The sequence below is a fragment of the Marmota monax genome, unplaced genomic scaffold (assembly GCF_021218885.2).
Source record: "Marmota monax isolate L192 unplaced genomic scaffold, Marmota_monax_Labrador192_F-V1.1 WCK01_AAM20220418_F8-fsc00080, whole genome shotgun sequence".
NCBI classification, from domain to species: Eukaryota; Metazoa; Chordata; class Mammalia; order Rodentia; family Sciuridae; genus Marmota; species Marmota monax.
Window position 1 is genome coordinate 7,702,469 of NW_026694750.1, and position 15,789 is coordinate 7,718,257.

At 58.2% G+C, this 15,789-nt stretch overlaps 1 protein-coding gene across 2 annotated transcripts in view; it reads left to right on the forward strand.

Moving 5' to 3' along the window:
- The window catches only part of Morn1 (MORN repeat containing 1), a 50,265-nt gene that overhangs the window by 14,681 nt on the left and 19,795 nt on the right, over positions 1-15,789 (forward strand). For both annotated transcript variants that reach the window (XM_046424765.2, XM_046424763.2), the window contains exons 8-10: positions 525-635; positions 7,474-7,597; positions 8,032-8,168. In XM_046424765.2, the coding sequence (XP_046280721.1) occupies positions 525-635; positions 7,474-7,597; positions 8,032-8,168 (372 nt within the window). The remainder of the gene's footprint in view (positions 1-524; positions 636-7,473; positions 7,598-8,031; positions 8,169-15,789) is intronic.

A 15,789-nucleotide genomic window follows, 5' to 3' on the forward strand; every position in this document is an offset into this window, starting at 1 on the left:
GGGACACTGGGCCTCAAGCACACTGGGCAAGGCCTGGGATGAGATGGAACCCAAAGTCCCTTCCCCGTTAGGAGAAGCATGTTGTGGTTTGATTTCCAGAGGGCTGTGGACATGCAGGGTCCTGCTGCAGCAGGGCCTCCCAGCCGCAGACCCCCTCACAACACCCCCACCCAGGGACCTCCCAGCCCCAGGCATCTGGAGTGGCCTGGTCATGCTATACTGCCCCCCAGGTAGCCTCAGTCTGACTCCCCTGATGCTGTACACCCTGAAGTGACCACAGGGTGGCCTATGGCCTACAGAGGGGCTGGCCACCTCCCTGGGCCACGATTCCTGCTCCTCTGTTGCTCCTGGTGGGACCTGGGTGGCCTCAGCCCAGGCGACCCTGCGCACCAGCTGGGCTCCTCCCTCGGGCTTGATGTCACCTGACACTGTCTTCTGGGCAGCTCCTCTGACAGGCAGGAGAGGGCTGGAGCTGCAGGGGTCGACCCTCCCAGCCGCTGACGCTGTCCTCTGCCCTCTCCCAGAACAAGCCACGAGGATCGTCATTCTGGGTCCAGAGGTGCTGGAAGTGGCCCAAGGAGCCCCCTTCACACTGCGGGTCCAGCTGCAGCAGGCCCACGGGGACCTTGCCAAGAGTAAGCTCCACCAGGGGATGATGGCGCCTCTCCCAAGGGCAGAGGCCCCCGGGGTGGGGTTCTTGGGCAGCAAACGCCCAGGAAAGATGCCTCCGGTGCTTCCTGGCACCCGTGCTGAGTGTGCCAAAGTCGGTGGCCCAGACCTAGCAGAAGGAGCGGGGCTTGCCGCCCTCCCACTGGTGGGGCAGCCTGGTTTCTGGGTGTGCCGTGAGAGTCCGTGTCTGGCTTGCGTGCGGGCTGCTGCCCAAGGTCAGTGTGCATCTTACAGAACACGGAAGAGGGAAGAGACGCTGTGGGTCTGGCTGAGTCCACCCCTGGGGTGGTCAAGGAGGATGAGGTCCCCTCCTGCTGTGAGAGATGGGCCCGCCAACTTCCCAAAGCCCTTGCCACCACGCTGCGAGCCCCAGTCCGTGCTCTTCCCCTTGGCCCAGCAGGCTGCATTTAGGACGCCCCTCCTGGGCGTGGCGGACACCTCGGTCATGGCCAGCCGGTCTGCTGAACAGCCTCGGGCAGGCATCGTTTTCACGCCGTGAGACGAACCTGTGCCAAGCCCTCAGGTCTGGGCAGCCACCAGCACAGGATGACTCTCTCTCAGAACATCTCCCTCCCAGGAAAGACCCCTGCTGGCGACCCTGTCCCCACACCCGCCCCTAGCCAGCCCTAGCCGTCCTCAGACTCTGCAGACTGTCCTTTCCTGGACACTTCATGTGAATGGGAGCTCGCTGCCTGTGGCTCAGGCTCCGTCCTCTCTCCTGCACGATGTCAGGCTCCTGCATTTGGCCACGTCACCAGGGCCCCCCTTCCTCTCAGAGTGGCACCCACAGTGGACATTTGGCCTCTTGTGGACGGTGCCACTGTGGACACTGGGCACAAGTCCTTATTGAAACACTTGCCTTTGGCTCTCCTGAGTGGGACCACTGGGCCATGCAGTGGACTCACAGTCCAACTGCAAGAAAGTGTCCATTATTCCCGGAACGGGGCACTCTGCGTCCCTCCTGCGTGCAGGCCCTCTGGCCGCTGCTCCTCCGGCCTGGCATTCTCTGCTTGGTTGCAGCCAAGGTCTCCAGTGCTGGCTCCTCGCAGCTGGGGTCTGCGTGGCCCTGGCTGGTGCTGCTGGGCAGCTCTTCGTGGGTTCGTGGGCCGTCCGTGTATCTTCTCTGGAGAAGCGTCTGTCCAAACGCTTTACCCACTTGAAAACTCCGCACTGTGTGTGCTCTTGTTTTTGACCTCGAGTCCTCAGTGTGCGAAAGAAGACAGATGCGCCATTGCCAACGTCTCCCGACGGGGCGCCTCCTTCCGCTCTCTGAAGGCTGTCTTTCTTCTTCACAAAGTTCTCAGTCTCGCTAAAGCCCAACTGCCAACTTCTTTCATGGATCAGACTTCTGGCCCCATAACTAAGGATTCTCTACTAACCAAGTGCACAAAGATGTCCCCGTTTTCTTCTAGAAGTTTTATGGTTTTAGCTCTGATATTTAGGTCTGTCATCCATTTTGACCTAATTTTTCTGGATGAAATTGAGCTCTGAATCCATCTTCCAGCACCCTTTGTTGAAGAGACTGTCCTTTCCCCCATTGAAGGGGAAGTCAGTTCACCCCAAGAGTGAAGGCGCCTGCCTGGACTCGGATCTGTTGCACTGGTCTGTGTGTCCACCTTATAAGGTAAACCCTGGATCTGCCAGGACACTCCATCTTGAGCACCGTGGCCTTCAGTACCCTTAGGAATTGGAGACATCTCCAACCTTGTTTGACTTTTCAAAATGGTTTTGGCTTTTCTGGGCCCTTCCTGTTTCCACATAAACTTTAGAGTTGACCTGTTGATGTCTGCTGGACTCCACTGGGGATCGGGCTGCATCCCGGGGTGGACCGCCATCCCAGCGGCTCCTCCTCACGTGGTCGGAGCTCTGCTTTCTCTCCCAGCGTTTGACGTTTTGCACGCATGGGTCTTGTGCCTCGTGTTAAATGAATCGTTAATAATTTGAAGTTTATTATTAGATGTCTGATTAAATTATTTGATCAGTGTGATTATTGATGGTCACTCATGAATCTGATTCATTCTTTTTGTGCTATTGTGAAGGGGATCGCCTTAACTTCATTTCAAATGCTGGCTTCAGGTGGGTTTTGAGTGTGGACCTCGCGTGCTTCAGCTTGGTTGGACTCAGTTATCAGCGCTGGTTTCTCTGAGGATTCCTCAGGAGTCTCCAAACCCATGGAATCGTGCAGTCTCGACCCACTTACAGTCTTCCCCCTCAGCCTGAGGGTGCCGTGCTGAGCTCTCTGCTGCTGGATTTCCTTTGGAGAAATGTCTATTCAGATACATTTTTTTTTTTTTTTGGTGGTGGTTGTGCTGGGGACTGAACCTAGGGCCTTGTGCATGCAAGGCAAGCACTCTACCAACTGAGCCATGTCTCCAGCCCCATTCTTGTGTATTTTTAAGAGTTCTTTGCATGTATAGATTTAAGTCCCTATCAGACAGCTGCTTTTCCCCATTTTATGGGCCATCTTGCAGTTTCTTGATGTTACCCTTTGAAACACAAAAGTTCTCTGTTTTGTGGTAGTACTGGGGACTGGACCCAGGGGTGCTTTACCACGGAGTCACATCTCAGCCATTCTTATTTTGAGACAGAGGATTGCTAAGTTGACCAGGCTGGCCTTGTACTTGCCATCCTCCTGCCTCAGCCTCCCTGGTTGTTGAGATCACAGGTGCCACCAGGCCAGCCTCATTTCCTTGTTTCTGCTCACTGTAGACTTAATTTGCTCTCCTCTTTTCTAGTTTCTTAAGGTGAAAGTGAAGGTCATTCGTTTCAGACCTTGCTTTTATAATATAAGGGTTTATTGCTATGAATTTCCCCCGAATACTGCTGTAGCTGCATCCTGCAAAGTTTGAGATGTAGTATCTTCATTTTCATTCGGTTCAAAATACTTTCTGGTTTCCTTTTTAATTTCTTTTTTTCACCCATGAGTTATTTACAAGTGTGTTGTTTCAGTTCCAAATATAGAGCTCTTTCTGCTATTGAATTCTAACTTAATTCCGTATGGTTAGAGCTATACTTTGTATGTATCGATTTCTTTCAGGTTTAATCGAGAATTTTTATGGGTCAACTTCAGTAAATGTTCTGTGTGCACTTGAAAAGAATGTGCATTCTTTTGTTGGATGGAGTATTATATGAATGTCAATCAGGTCAATCTTCTTTTTATAGGCTGAGCATTCCTAGTCCAAAAATCTAAAATCCAAAACTTTTTGAGGGCCAATGTTTTAGATTTTAGAGCATTTCAGATTTGGGATTTTTTTTTTTTTTTTTTTTTTTTGCATTAGGGATGCTCAACAGATAAAGTCCTTGCAAAATTTCCAAAATCTGAGAAACTCCCCAACCTGGGACATTTCTGGTCCCCAGCATTTTGTGTAAAAGATACTGAGCCCATGCTGGCATTTGAGTTTGGTGTACCCTTGCTGGTCTTTGGTCTGCTTGTTTCCGTCAAATGCTGAAAGTGACATATCGACATCTCTGACCCTCGTTATGATCTGTCCACCTCTGCCTTCGTTTCTGTCCATTTCTGCCTCTGTACTTTGAAGCTGTTATGGGGCATGAATGCTTCAGGTTTCAGGTCTTCTGATCACTTTACCCCTCGTCCGTGAGGAATCGTCTTCTTCACCCCTGGCCGGGTCTGACGCCCACTTCCTGTGACATCAGTACAGCGACCTTCCCCTCCTTCAACCATGCTAACCTGGGCTCTCGACCCACCTTCTCCTTTGGGCCCATTAGTCTCACCTCCACTGTGAGAACTTGGAGGCATATGCCGCTGGGTCTTGCCTTGGATTCCGTCTCTAACAGTCTCTGCCTTTTAACTGGAGTCTTACGCCTTTCACGTTTGATGGGATCATTGAGGTAGTGGATTCAAGTTCACCCTTTGCTGTTTCTCATTGGCCCAGGTGTCTACCCTTGTGTCCATTTCTGTTTTGAGCTGAGTTTTGTACACTGCTCTGTGCCTTCTCTGATGGCTCCTTCCCTGGGACTGTTGCTCTGTTACTTGAGGGTTGCTCTAAGGTGACAAGAGCGTTTTAACTTACCACAGTCACCTTCAAGTGATTTCATTCCACGTCACACTCAGAACTCTGTGACAGTCTCCATTTTCCTCCACTCCCAAGCTTTATGCTAATATTTTCATACACTTTTTACATCCACATATATAATAAGCTCCATGACATAATGGTGTTATTTTTTAATATTTTTTTGATGGTAGGTGGACACAATACCTTTATTTATTTATTTTTATGTAGGGCTGAGGTTTGAACCCAGTGCTTCACACGTGTCAGATGAGCGAGCTGTCACTGAGCCACAACCCTAGCCCCACTGGTGTTATTTTTTGTTGAAAATGCCACTTATCTTTTTTTGTGTAGCGGGGATTGAACCCAGAGGGCCTAGCCACCGAGCCACATTCCCAGCTCTTTATAGTTTGTATTCTGAGACAAGGTCTCCCTAAGTTGCTCAGGGCCTCACTAAGTTGCTGAGGCTGGTGTTGAACTTAACAATCCTCCTGCCTCAGCCTCCCAAGTTGCTGGGATCCCAGCATGTGCCACAGCACCCATCCACCTACTTTTCAATAGTATTTCATAAATAGAGAAAAAAGTCTCATCTATACACCTAACTCCTACGTCTGGTCCTCCGTGCTCCGTCCTGTCGATCCAGATGACTCACTCCGTCATCCCTCGTGGTGGAGGTGGCTGCTGGTGAATTCTCTCAGCATTTCTATGTCTGCGGACATCGGGATTCCACCCTCCAATCTCTAGCCGCGTTGGCGGGCACAAGCCCCCAGTGGGCTGAAGGCCTGGCTCCACTGCTCCCCAGTTGGCCGGTCCCCAGGAGAGGTCTCCTGGTCTCTGTCCCCGTGGCCAGTCACTCGGGCAGCCCTCGCCTCTGTGGCAGTCTGGTCATGATGCGGCGTGCGATCGTTCCTCGTGCCTCTTATGCTTGGGGTCTTGCTGAGCTCCTCACACCTGTGAGTTTATAGTTTTCATCAGATTTGGAAGCTCCCGGCCGCCAGCCATTCCTTCTCGCGGTTCTGCTGCGGCAGCCTCTCGTGCGCAGCCGGGGCGAGCGGTCTGCGGTCCCTCCCTCCCTCCTCTCGTTCCTTTCCTCCCCTTCTTGCTTTCTCTTTCTTCTCTTTTCTCTCGGGGTTTCCTTTGCTCTGTTTCCGAGTCCCGGGACCTGTCCTCGGTGTCGTCTGGTGAGAGTCCGTGTTTCTCGCCCCTCGCGTCGCCGTGCTCAGCCCAGAAGCCCGGCTGAGCCCGCAAGCCCAGCGCAACGCCCACCTTCCTGGTGTCCTGACTGCCGAGGCACCGTCACTTCCGGGTCGGCTTCAACCTACTTATCTATTTGTTTTTTAAGATCTCTAAGTTTTTTCCTGTAGTTGTCGATCGGCCTTTATTCTATTTATTTACACGTGGTGCCGAGCACGGACCCAGCGCCACGCACATGCCAGGCGAGTGCCACCACTGAGGCCAGCCCCAGCCCCGCAACTTGTCTTTCTCCTCCTTATGGGCCACCTTCTCCTGCATTCTTTGCATACCTGGTGACTCTGATTGGGTGCCAGACATGGTAAACTCTGCCTTCTTGGAGCCCGCTGTCTGCCCTCCTGTAACTGAACTTGAGCCTGTTCCAGGGCAGAGTGAGCTACTGGACAGCTGGATGCTTTGGGGCTTTTCTGACTGTTAGGCCGGTCTGGAGGAGAGCTCCATCTAAGACCAGTTATCCCCTACAGGGCCCTCTGAGGACTGCACTGGACGGTGCCTAGTCCCCCGTGACTTCCAGCAGGGCTTGGGGGAACGACCCCTCTGATCGGGGAGCCCAGGCCCTGTCGCTCTTCTTCCTCCAGGTGGCCCTTTCCTTGGCCTCACAAGTCTCTCAGTGTGTGTGCTGACCTGTGCTGTCTCCTCGCTGATGCCGTGTCCTTGACTCCATGCCTTGTCCCCCAGATTCTCAGCTTGTTTTCCTCAACTGACAGCATTTTCAGGGCAGCTTCTGGGGTGTGAGGTGACCCTCTCCCTGCCACCCCAAGGGGGAGCCCCCCGGGTCTGCCACTTCGTCTTGAGTTTCTTTTAAGGCTTCGGGAACCTGGTTGCTCCCCAGGTCCTTTGTGGCCTGGAAGCCGGCCCCAGAGCTCGGCAGCAGCCCTGGGACACAGGACTGGTCACCTTCCCGCCTGCGCTCCCAGCACGTGCTTCTCTCGGGTCCTCCAAGTGGGGCTGTCGGGTTCTCCAGCCCTGTCCTCAGGCGCTCCCTGCAGCCTGAGGTTTCCCGGGGCCAGGAGCAATGGACAAGAGCAGCAGTGTCCACCCAGGACTGCAGGGGAAACAGGTCCACCACAGGCACTCACTGTGGTGCTGACCAGCCGAGGGCAGCGGTGCAACATGGTGAACCCACGAGCTACTTAGCAGAGACAGGCCCTCCCAGGGCGTGTGGGCTGTCGGTACGCTGAAGACTGAGCTGGAGACTTGGGGCCCAGGGTTCCATCTGCAGACGGCAGTGTCCCCAAGCATTCTGCAGGCCTCCTGGGGCAGGTGACAGAGCTGGAAGACCCAACAGAGAGGAGTGTGGGGAAGGAGAGCAGCTGGGTGCTGAGGGTTAAGGCAGAGATACTGGGGTGCATGAGGAGGCCCCGGAGATCCCAGGGCCGGGAGACCGCTGCAGGACAGACCCAGGGGAGGCCACCCAAGCTGAATGTGGTCATGCTGAGTTGAAAATGGGGTGTGACAGGCCCGGGGTGGGGTCCGGCTGAGCCCTTGTCCACGTTCCTACGGGGCTGCCGTCTAGGGCCTTGTTCCCCAACTTCTCTCCTGGAAGGTGAGAGTGGCCGGGTCCTGAGGATCTCCGCCGGCATCAGATACGTGCAGCTCCCAACCTGTTCCGAGGTCAGCTTTTTCAAAGTGGATGAAGACCACCAAGAGACGCCCATGCAGACGCCATTGTGAGTGACGGTGACACCAGGTGACGCCTCACTGGGGCTGGAAAGGCAGGGGAGGAGTCGGGCTGGAGGGGGCCACCCACATGTTCCCATGGGCCAGGACCAACGCAGGATGTGACCTGTGCTGCAGCAGACTTGGGAGGGTGCACATAACGGCACAGGGAGTGGCCAAGAGGAAGGGCAACTAGATAGCATGGAGGGCTGGCAGGCCTCGGGGAGGGGACCGCGGGGCACTGACTGGCCCTTCTCTCTGGCCTTAGTTGGTCCCTGCCCAGCAGGCATCTTGGGGTGACCCACACAGCCCCCCAAAGGTGCCTGGATAGTGCTCCTGGACTCCAAGTCTCAGCCAATACCCAGGGTAGGGCCAGGCCACAGGCCTCCCCTATACTGGCCTCTGGCCCTGACCCTCAGGCCTGACCTTGGTGTTCCCTTCCCAGTGGGTTCCAGTGCCTCTCCTATCCCTTGTCCACCGCCCCCTTGCGGGGCCTGGAGCCCAAGGCTGCCCAGGAAAGTGCCGGAGATGACTCACCACTCCCGGAGGGAGACCAAGGGGACACCCCCAGTGGCCTGGCTGGTGAGTGGTCAACATAGCAACTGATTGGCCTGGCGCTGCCAGCAGTGAGGGGCATGGGGCCAGTCAGGTGCCCGGAATCGGGGGGCAGGCGAGAAAAGCCCCCCAGGGACTGGGGCACAGAGGGTCTGGGGGACCAGGGCTCCGGCCTGAGCTGGCCTCAGAGTTTTCACTGCTGTGACCAAGAACGGTTTTGGAGGATGGGGAGTTTGCGTGGGGCTCAGGGTTTGCGAGGTCTGAATCCACAGAAGGCCTCTCCATGCTCTGGGCCGAGGGGAGGCCAGAGGCCACGGGGGAGGGCGTGGAGGAGGAAGGCAGCTCAGGACAGGGCATCAGGAGGAGCCAGAGCTCTGCTCCCCAGGGAGAGTGTGAACCCATGGCAGGCCCCTGTGCCGGCCTCCTCCAGGCAGCCCACCTCCAGTCGCCTCCCAGCTGATCCATCCTGTGGATCAATCTGCGATTGAGTGAAGGCCTCAAAACCCAGTCATTTCACTTCTGAACCTTGCACTGCGTCACACAGGAGCTTTGGGGGACACCTCACATGTCATCTGTAACAGCAGGAGACAAGCAGACCCCTTCCAGGGGCTGACAGCCGGGTGGGGAGCGCTGCCCCCTGCTGCCCCCTGCTGCCCCCTGCCGCTGTGCCCGGGACCCTCCAGCAGACATGGACGAGGCGGGCCTCTCCCTGGCAGGGCTCCTCCTTTCCCCAGGTGGCCCAGCCCCTCCCGAGACCCAGGTCCCCACCCGTGTCCAGCCTGTGGCCCCAGCTCTGCACGCAGACCCTCCTGCCGGGGTGCTCTCTCCCTAGCGGTGGGCAGAGGCTTGTCCCTGGCTCTGCTGCTGCCCAGGAGGGGCACCTGAACCTCCGGACACCTGCGGCCTCTGAGGCCCTGTGGGCGGGTGATCTGTCCTTGCCGGGTGGCTGGACTGCTTTCCATGCAAGAGCATGAGGAGGGAGGCCGGCCTCGGGCTCGATCTTCATGGGGGCTGCCGGCCGCAGGGACAGCTGGACCCCAGCATCTGGGGAAGGCAAGTTGGTTGGCCGTGGCAGGGCTGCGGGTTCTGAGGACAGGCGGGACCTGGCCCGTGTCCCCCTGTCGGCCTCCTCCTCAGTTATGGAAGCCATCTCTCAGCTCCGGCAGAATTGCTCTCACAGTTCAGTGTAGAGATGCTCCCTGGGCGCCACGCCTTCCGCTCCTAGAGACTCAGCACCCAGTTCCAAGGGCGCGATGGAATCCAGGCCCCGGAACACAGCCATGGCTCAGCGGTCCCCTCTGTGGCCGCTCCACAGGGAGGCTCAGCGGCTGGTCATCGTTCTTCTATGTGTGTGACCTTGGGCCCTCCCCACGGGCCACCCCAGGCGTGGTCCGGAGCAGTGGCTCACTCTCGGGGAGACTCAGGCTTCCCAGGACACCAGGGTGTGCGTGGGTGTCAGCTGCAGGCTGGAGGGGAGCTGGGGACCTGGGCACCCTTCTCTCGGCTCCTTGGGGTGGCTCTGCTCAGCCCCCACGCGGCACATCCGGAACTGAGCCCCCCACGACCTCCAGCTGAGCCTCCGTCCTCAGTTTCCTCTTCTGTCAAAAGAGGGTCACAGCCCCCTTGTGGCAGGAGCAGAGCCACACGCCGCCCAAGCTGTCTGTGGGCACACCTGCTGGTCCCCACCTTGCCTAGGAGGGGCCCGGGGCGGGAGGGGCTCTCTGCCCGTTTCCACTTTTCTTTCCAGGAAAAGGGCTGGTCGCTCCCACACAGCAGGACCACTGTCCTACCCCGGCCTCCACGGCCTGTTGGGTGGGCATCTTCTCTTGGTCCATCTCTTGGTGGCGGCCGCTGGGGTGGAGGATCCGGAAGGGGCAGGTGGTCCTGAACCCACAGGAAGCTGTGCACCACGGAGCCCATCCCTCAGCCTCCCACCAGACCCCAGGAGGGCTGGTCACCATGGCAACTGACTCACCAGCCAGCCCCGGGGCCCTGGACGGAGCCCGAGCACACCTGTGCAGACAGGTCCGCAGCAGGGAGCCGCGCGGCCCAGGCTGGCTGGACGTGGCAGAACCAGGCGTCCCCGCCCGCTGTGTTTGTCTCCCTTTACGTGACCCTACAGAGGACAGACTCAACCCAGGGGAACTGTTCACCCTCCTCTCCAGGGAGCATTCAAAACAAGCCTCTCCGATTTCTTTCTCCCACTGAAAGTCCTACTGAAGGTCCCGCACCCGCTGCCGAGGACCCCTGGGGCGCTCTGTAGCCCGCTGTCCACCGGGCAGGGTGCTGGCCAAGGTTCGCCAGCCACTCCAGCTCCCGCACCCCAACCACCCTGGAGCAGGTGGGTCTCCTCCTCAGGCATCCTGCAAAAAGAGGGTGAAGGCCTGGCCAAGCTCAGTCCGTCCTGCCGAGGACAGTGCCCACCGTGGGCAAGAGGGAGCCTGGAGCTGGCACGGCTTCAGCAGAAGAGAGGTTGGCGGCCCTGTGCCAGGAAGCCTGCTGTGACAGCCCAGGGCAGGAGCCCTCTGCTGCGCACCCAGCTCTGTCTCCCCAATGCTGGACCCTTCCTTGGCCAGCGGGAAGCAGGTGTGAGTCGGCAGGGCTCCAGCTAGTGTGGGGGCCGGGAGCCCCGTTCCAGGAGGTCTGAGCCCCACCCTACTGGAGACTCCAGGAGCAGGCACGACCTTGCAACCAGCCAGAAGGGGTCACTAGAGCAGGTGTGTGTCCACTACCTGAAAGAAAGCAAAGACTCCCGTGCGGGGAGAGAAGCCAGCAATCGTCCCTTGCAGACTCACCTCTGTCCAAGGGAGAACCCGCCCGGAGCCCGGCCCCACCCTGGGGTGTGGGGTCCCTGTGGTGGCACCCTCCTCCTTGCCGCACCTTTGCCAACAACCTGGGAGTCCTACGTCTGTGGTTCTGCCTGGCGAGTCCGGCCAGCCTCTGTGCCTCCTGGGGTGAAGGCCCGTGCCCTTGGGCTCCGGTCGAGCAGGCTCTTGCCCCGTGTGCTTGGATGTCTTGGGAGGTGGCCGCGCAGCCACTGCCATCAGCCAGAGCTCAAGAGCAGGGCAGGGACGAAAGCCCCCAGCAGCTCAGGTCACGGGGATCGTGCTGCAACCCAGGGGCTGGCAGACCCCACCAGGGCCAGCCTGTGGGACCACCTAGGTGGCCCTCCCGCAGGGGTCGAGGGCAGGTGCCGAAGGCCCGGGTCCTCCTGTGACCTCATCAGGCACCAGCTCAGCGGCCGCAGCATGGCCAGGCCTCAGGGTGTTTGTACCCACTGGCCACCTCTCCCTGCAGCTGATCTGGAGGTGGAATGGGGGGCATGAACACTTGCTAAATTTGTCTTCAGTATGGGCAGGCTGTGTGCTTGCAGCACAGTGGTGACCAGAGGGAGAGTGAGGTCCCTCCCCAACACAGGGGACTCCAGTTTGTGTTTCCTGTTCTGCTGCTGTCATCTTTATGTACCACCTCATGGCCCTAAGTGGCTGCACAAGCTCCAGCCAGGAGGCTCTGTTCCAGCTGGCAGGAAGGGAGAAGCATAAGTTGCAGAACTTGGTTACATGGCCACAACCACACCAGGCCACATGAAGAAATACAATGTGCCAAGAAAGATGAGGCTCTGTTATCAGAGAAGAAGGGAAGGAAGGCCCTTTGCCGAATAGACGTCCAGTCATGGACTTATACCTCCTGGGCACTGCTAGATGCACAGGAGAATGTGGCAGTGTCCAGCCGCCTCTGCAAGATGAGCCCCAGGAGAATCTGTAACTGAGGCTGCCCCGACCGTGACCCGCACCGTGCCCTGTGGTACTGGCCACAGGACTGTAAGGCCAGCTGTGGGCTGCGGGTTCAGCAGTCAGAGCCCGGGCTGCTGGTGAGCAGGCTGCTTGCTGTGTCGGAGCCGGGCGTGTGGGAGGCGGCTGTGTGTGATCATCCAGGGCACGGCTCCAGGAACGCAGGCGCTAGGGGCCTGGCATGGAGCTCACGCAGCGCCTGAGGCCAGCCTGGCCTTGGCCAGGTGGGGCCGGTGCCAGGTGGGTGCAGTGGGCCTCGGTGGGGACGTGCTGCTCCCTGGCCCCACCTGCCACATGTGCCCTGGAGGACGAGTGACCCGCCAGCTCTTCTCCACAACCCTGGATGCACTCACTCGGGGCGGTGGGGTTTCTGTTCTCTGTGGCCAGGAGTTCGGGCGCCTGGGGAGGAGACGGGAAAGGGCACCGGCCCCCCGGGAGAGGAGCTCCACCCCAGTGAGGCTCGGGTGAAGGCACAGCAGGGGCCGCGTGCGTGCGTGCGTTTCACAGCATGGTGGTGGTTTCGGCGTGTTCCTAGGGCCCGGTGCCAACAACCCCGGGGCGGGAGCAGCAGGGCCCCAGCTCACCCTCCATCTCTGGACTGCAAGAACAGGGCCACATCCGTTTGCAGGACTCTCCCTGCCTTGGGTGTGACGCAGTGGCTGCGCCGTGGAGCTAGGCACCACTGTGCGTGAAGGGGGCACCCGCCTGTGGGTCCAGGCCCCTGGGTTCCCCAGTGGCACGTGCAACCCTGCCCCCACAGCCTTGTCCACTGCCCGGACCTTCAGGCCCCTACCTGCAGAGATACACCCCTGGGGTTTGCCCAGCACCCACTGGCCCTCAGGTGGCCCGGGCTGCTCTGGATGCCCACCCTGGCCCACACCTTGCCCGGCTGGGACTCAGCAATTAAGAAAACTCAGCCACTATGGGCATCCCTGGCCCTGGCCCGGCTGGACTCGGCAATTAAGAAAATGAACCTTGCAAAAACTTGATTTCTGCTCATATAAATAAGGAAATGAAGAGAGAAGCATTTTCTCTTTCCAGGGGACTAATGTCAGTAATATGTCATTGCAAAATGCAGTCTTTCACTATTCTGTTGATAGGAACTATCTCAGCTGCTCAATTGTCTTTAACTTTGCAATAGACGCCTTTCATTTTGTTGGGGAGGAGAGACGATTTCCTAGACGTGAACTGTTGCCAGATATTCCAAACCCTGTTCTGGATAAATTACAGCACCCAGATTTTAGCAACAAAGCACGCTGATTTTATATTCAGCAGGGTTTTTATATTTAGTCTCTTAACCTTTCGTAATTCCCACCCACGGCTTGAAGCACAGAGCCCTTTTGTTTTGTGTTCCTTGTTCTTGGTGGGGCGTCCGCCTCAGCCCCCGTAATTTGGGCCCATTGACTCATAAAGCAGGTGCCCCTGATTGCAGGATGGACACTGTGGGCCCCGGAGCTCAGACAATCCCCTGAAATTGGATTTGGGAACCCAGAGGAGCCACACAGTCAGAGAAGGTCAGATTGCTTTTCTTCCTTTCTTTCTTTAATGCACAAAACCCTCCCGGTGAATGCTTCCAGTTGGTTTGAGTGCTTTCTCTCTTTCACACGTTGGACAAATGGTTTTGAGTGTATATCAGATGGGATGTATAAGGAATCAACCATTATTGTAAAATGATTTTAGAAATCAAGGTGCCCTCTGTCGCTAATTCAGTCTTGCCAATAAAAGGGGCGGAATGTGTGGCAGAGAATTTCTGGAAATTTCATTGCCTCATGGGACGATACCACGTTTTAATATTAATCGTCTGTGGTTGATCACGGCCGAGTAGCACCAGAGCCATATTTTCAAAGGAAGTTTGGGCTATAAATTCTTTTTCTAGGAATCATATCGTGCAGAGGGAATGTCCCAGAAAAATATAGTATAAAAAGATATTGTGTTGCTTCCAATGCCAAAACAGTGGATAAAAATGGAAATTCACTCAGACGTGGGTGTGTGTCTGTCCAAACCACAGCAGCAGGGTGTGGGGGTGGGGCGGGGCAGGGTCCCAGGTGACTGCACGGAGCAAGTCCTTGTGCCTCCCGCAGCAAGTCAGGGTGAGGGCGGAGCAGGGAGAGCCCAGCGTGGCAGGGGACTCGTCACCTCTGCCCCCCAGGGTTCAGCTGCCTTGCTGGACAGCTGCTCCTTCAAGGGAAAGCCTGGTCCTTCACCGCCTGCCCTCCCAGGCCATCTCTCCTCTGAGGTGCTCCCTATGCCCCCTGCCCCCTCAGCCATCTGATGTCAAAGCTGCTGAGTGCAGCCAGGCAAGGGGGACGGTGGGGGACGGTGGGGGACGGTGGGGTGGAGCCTGGAGCCCCGTGGGGCAGGAAGACACTGGAGTGGCTGGAGCCCGGGGCTGAGCAGGGCTCCGTGTGGGGCCAGGGTGACGATGGGGACAGGTGACACTGGGGACAGGCCAAGCAAGGGCCTGCGCCGTGGGCTGCCGAGCGGGAACCGGCAGGCGAGCTGGGGTCTGCCTCCCTCAGAGGCAGGCTGGACGTGGCGTGCACCAGGGTGTGCTCGAGGGCGCGCCCAGAGCAGGAGCGCAGCAGCCCTGGCCAGGCTCAGCCCTGGAACAGGGTTTCCAAGCTGTCACGTCCCACGACTGAGCACTCAGGGTCACTCCAGGGGAACTGGGCTGCACGAAATAACCACACGGAGACAGAGAGACTCTTCTTTGGGTCCTCTGACCCTCGGGGTCCCTGGAAAGAGAGCGAGGAGCACGTGTGAACCCTCTTATTGAGAGAAGCCATGCAAATGAGGCCAGGGGTAGGATTCCAAGGAACAGTGAGCGTAGCTCAGCCCATGGTGACGCCTGCACCGCGAGCCAGCCTTGCTATCCCAGCGGGGACAGCGCCCAAGTCCCACGAAATGTAGTGACTGGCCAGAGCCTCGAGCAGCAGGGCTGGAAGGTGTGGTCATTTGGAGCGGCTCCCCACAAAGCACTGTCCCCTGAGGAGAACCTGAAGGTGGGCGTGGCCATCAGCTGGCGGGCAGTATAGAGGATGGCACCAGCCATGGAGTGGGCACCTCCAGGAAGCCGGGGGCACGTGGGGCACTCAGATGAAGGGCGATGGCCCAGGCCAGAGCAGAGTCTGGGCCTGGACCAACAGGAGTGAGCTGGGCAGCGTGGCGCATTGGTTGGTGGCCTCAGCCCCTCCCCAGAGTCCTGGCCACAGAGTACAGGGGACCCAGCAGGCTCCCGCCGCAGACCCTGGCAGACAGGGCTCCACATCCACGGTCAAGGACGCGCGGGTTCCCGCCCCGCCCCACGGGTGGGCCAGTGCGCGACTCTCCCGCCAAAGACACACACCCTCCATCCTCGGGTGACAGCGCCTCGGACGAAGCCAACCGGGGACTTTCCCCAGGAGTCCTGGCCAGGGACCTGCGAACGTCAGGGAAAGGCCACCAGTGCTCTGGACGGAGGGGAAGAGGAAGACAGAGGGACTTGGTGCCACGTGTGGACCCCACCAGGCCGGTCTCCACTGTAGGGGATGTGACTGCAACAACCGGGAAGCCTGGACGGTGCACGTGGAACGTGGGGGGAGAGGTCCCGGTTTGTAGGGGGCGTGCTGCGGCCATGGGCCGGGCTGCAGATCTGAGGTGACCTTTTTATTGGCGGAACCCGGGGACTTGCCCTGTAGGCCACTGTTCGCACCACATCCCCAGCCCACGAGGAAAGAAGGAAACGCCCTCTCCCAAGAGGTGTGTGGTGCCCAGTGTTCTTGGGCATGGTCCTGACGCGGGCAGATGGCCAGCTGCCCTGGCGCTGTCAGCCCATCCACCTATGCAGCAGGAACCTGAGGCCTCCTGGGCCTGGGTCC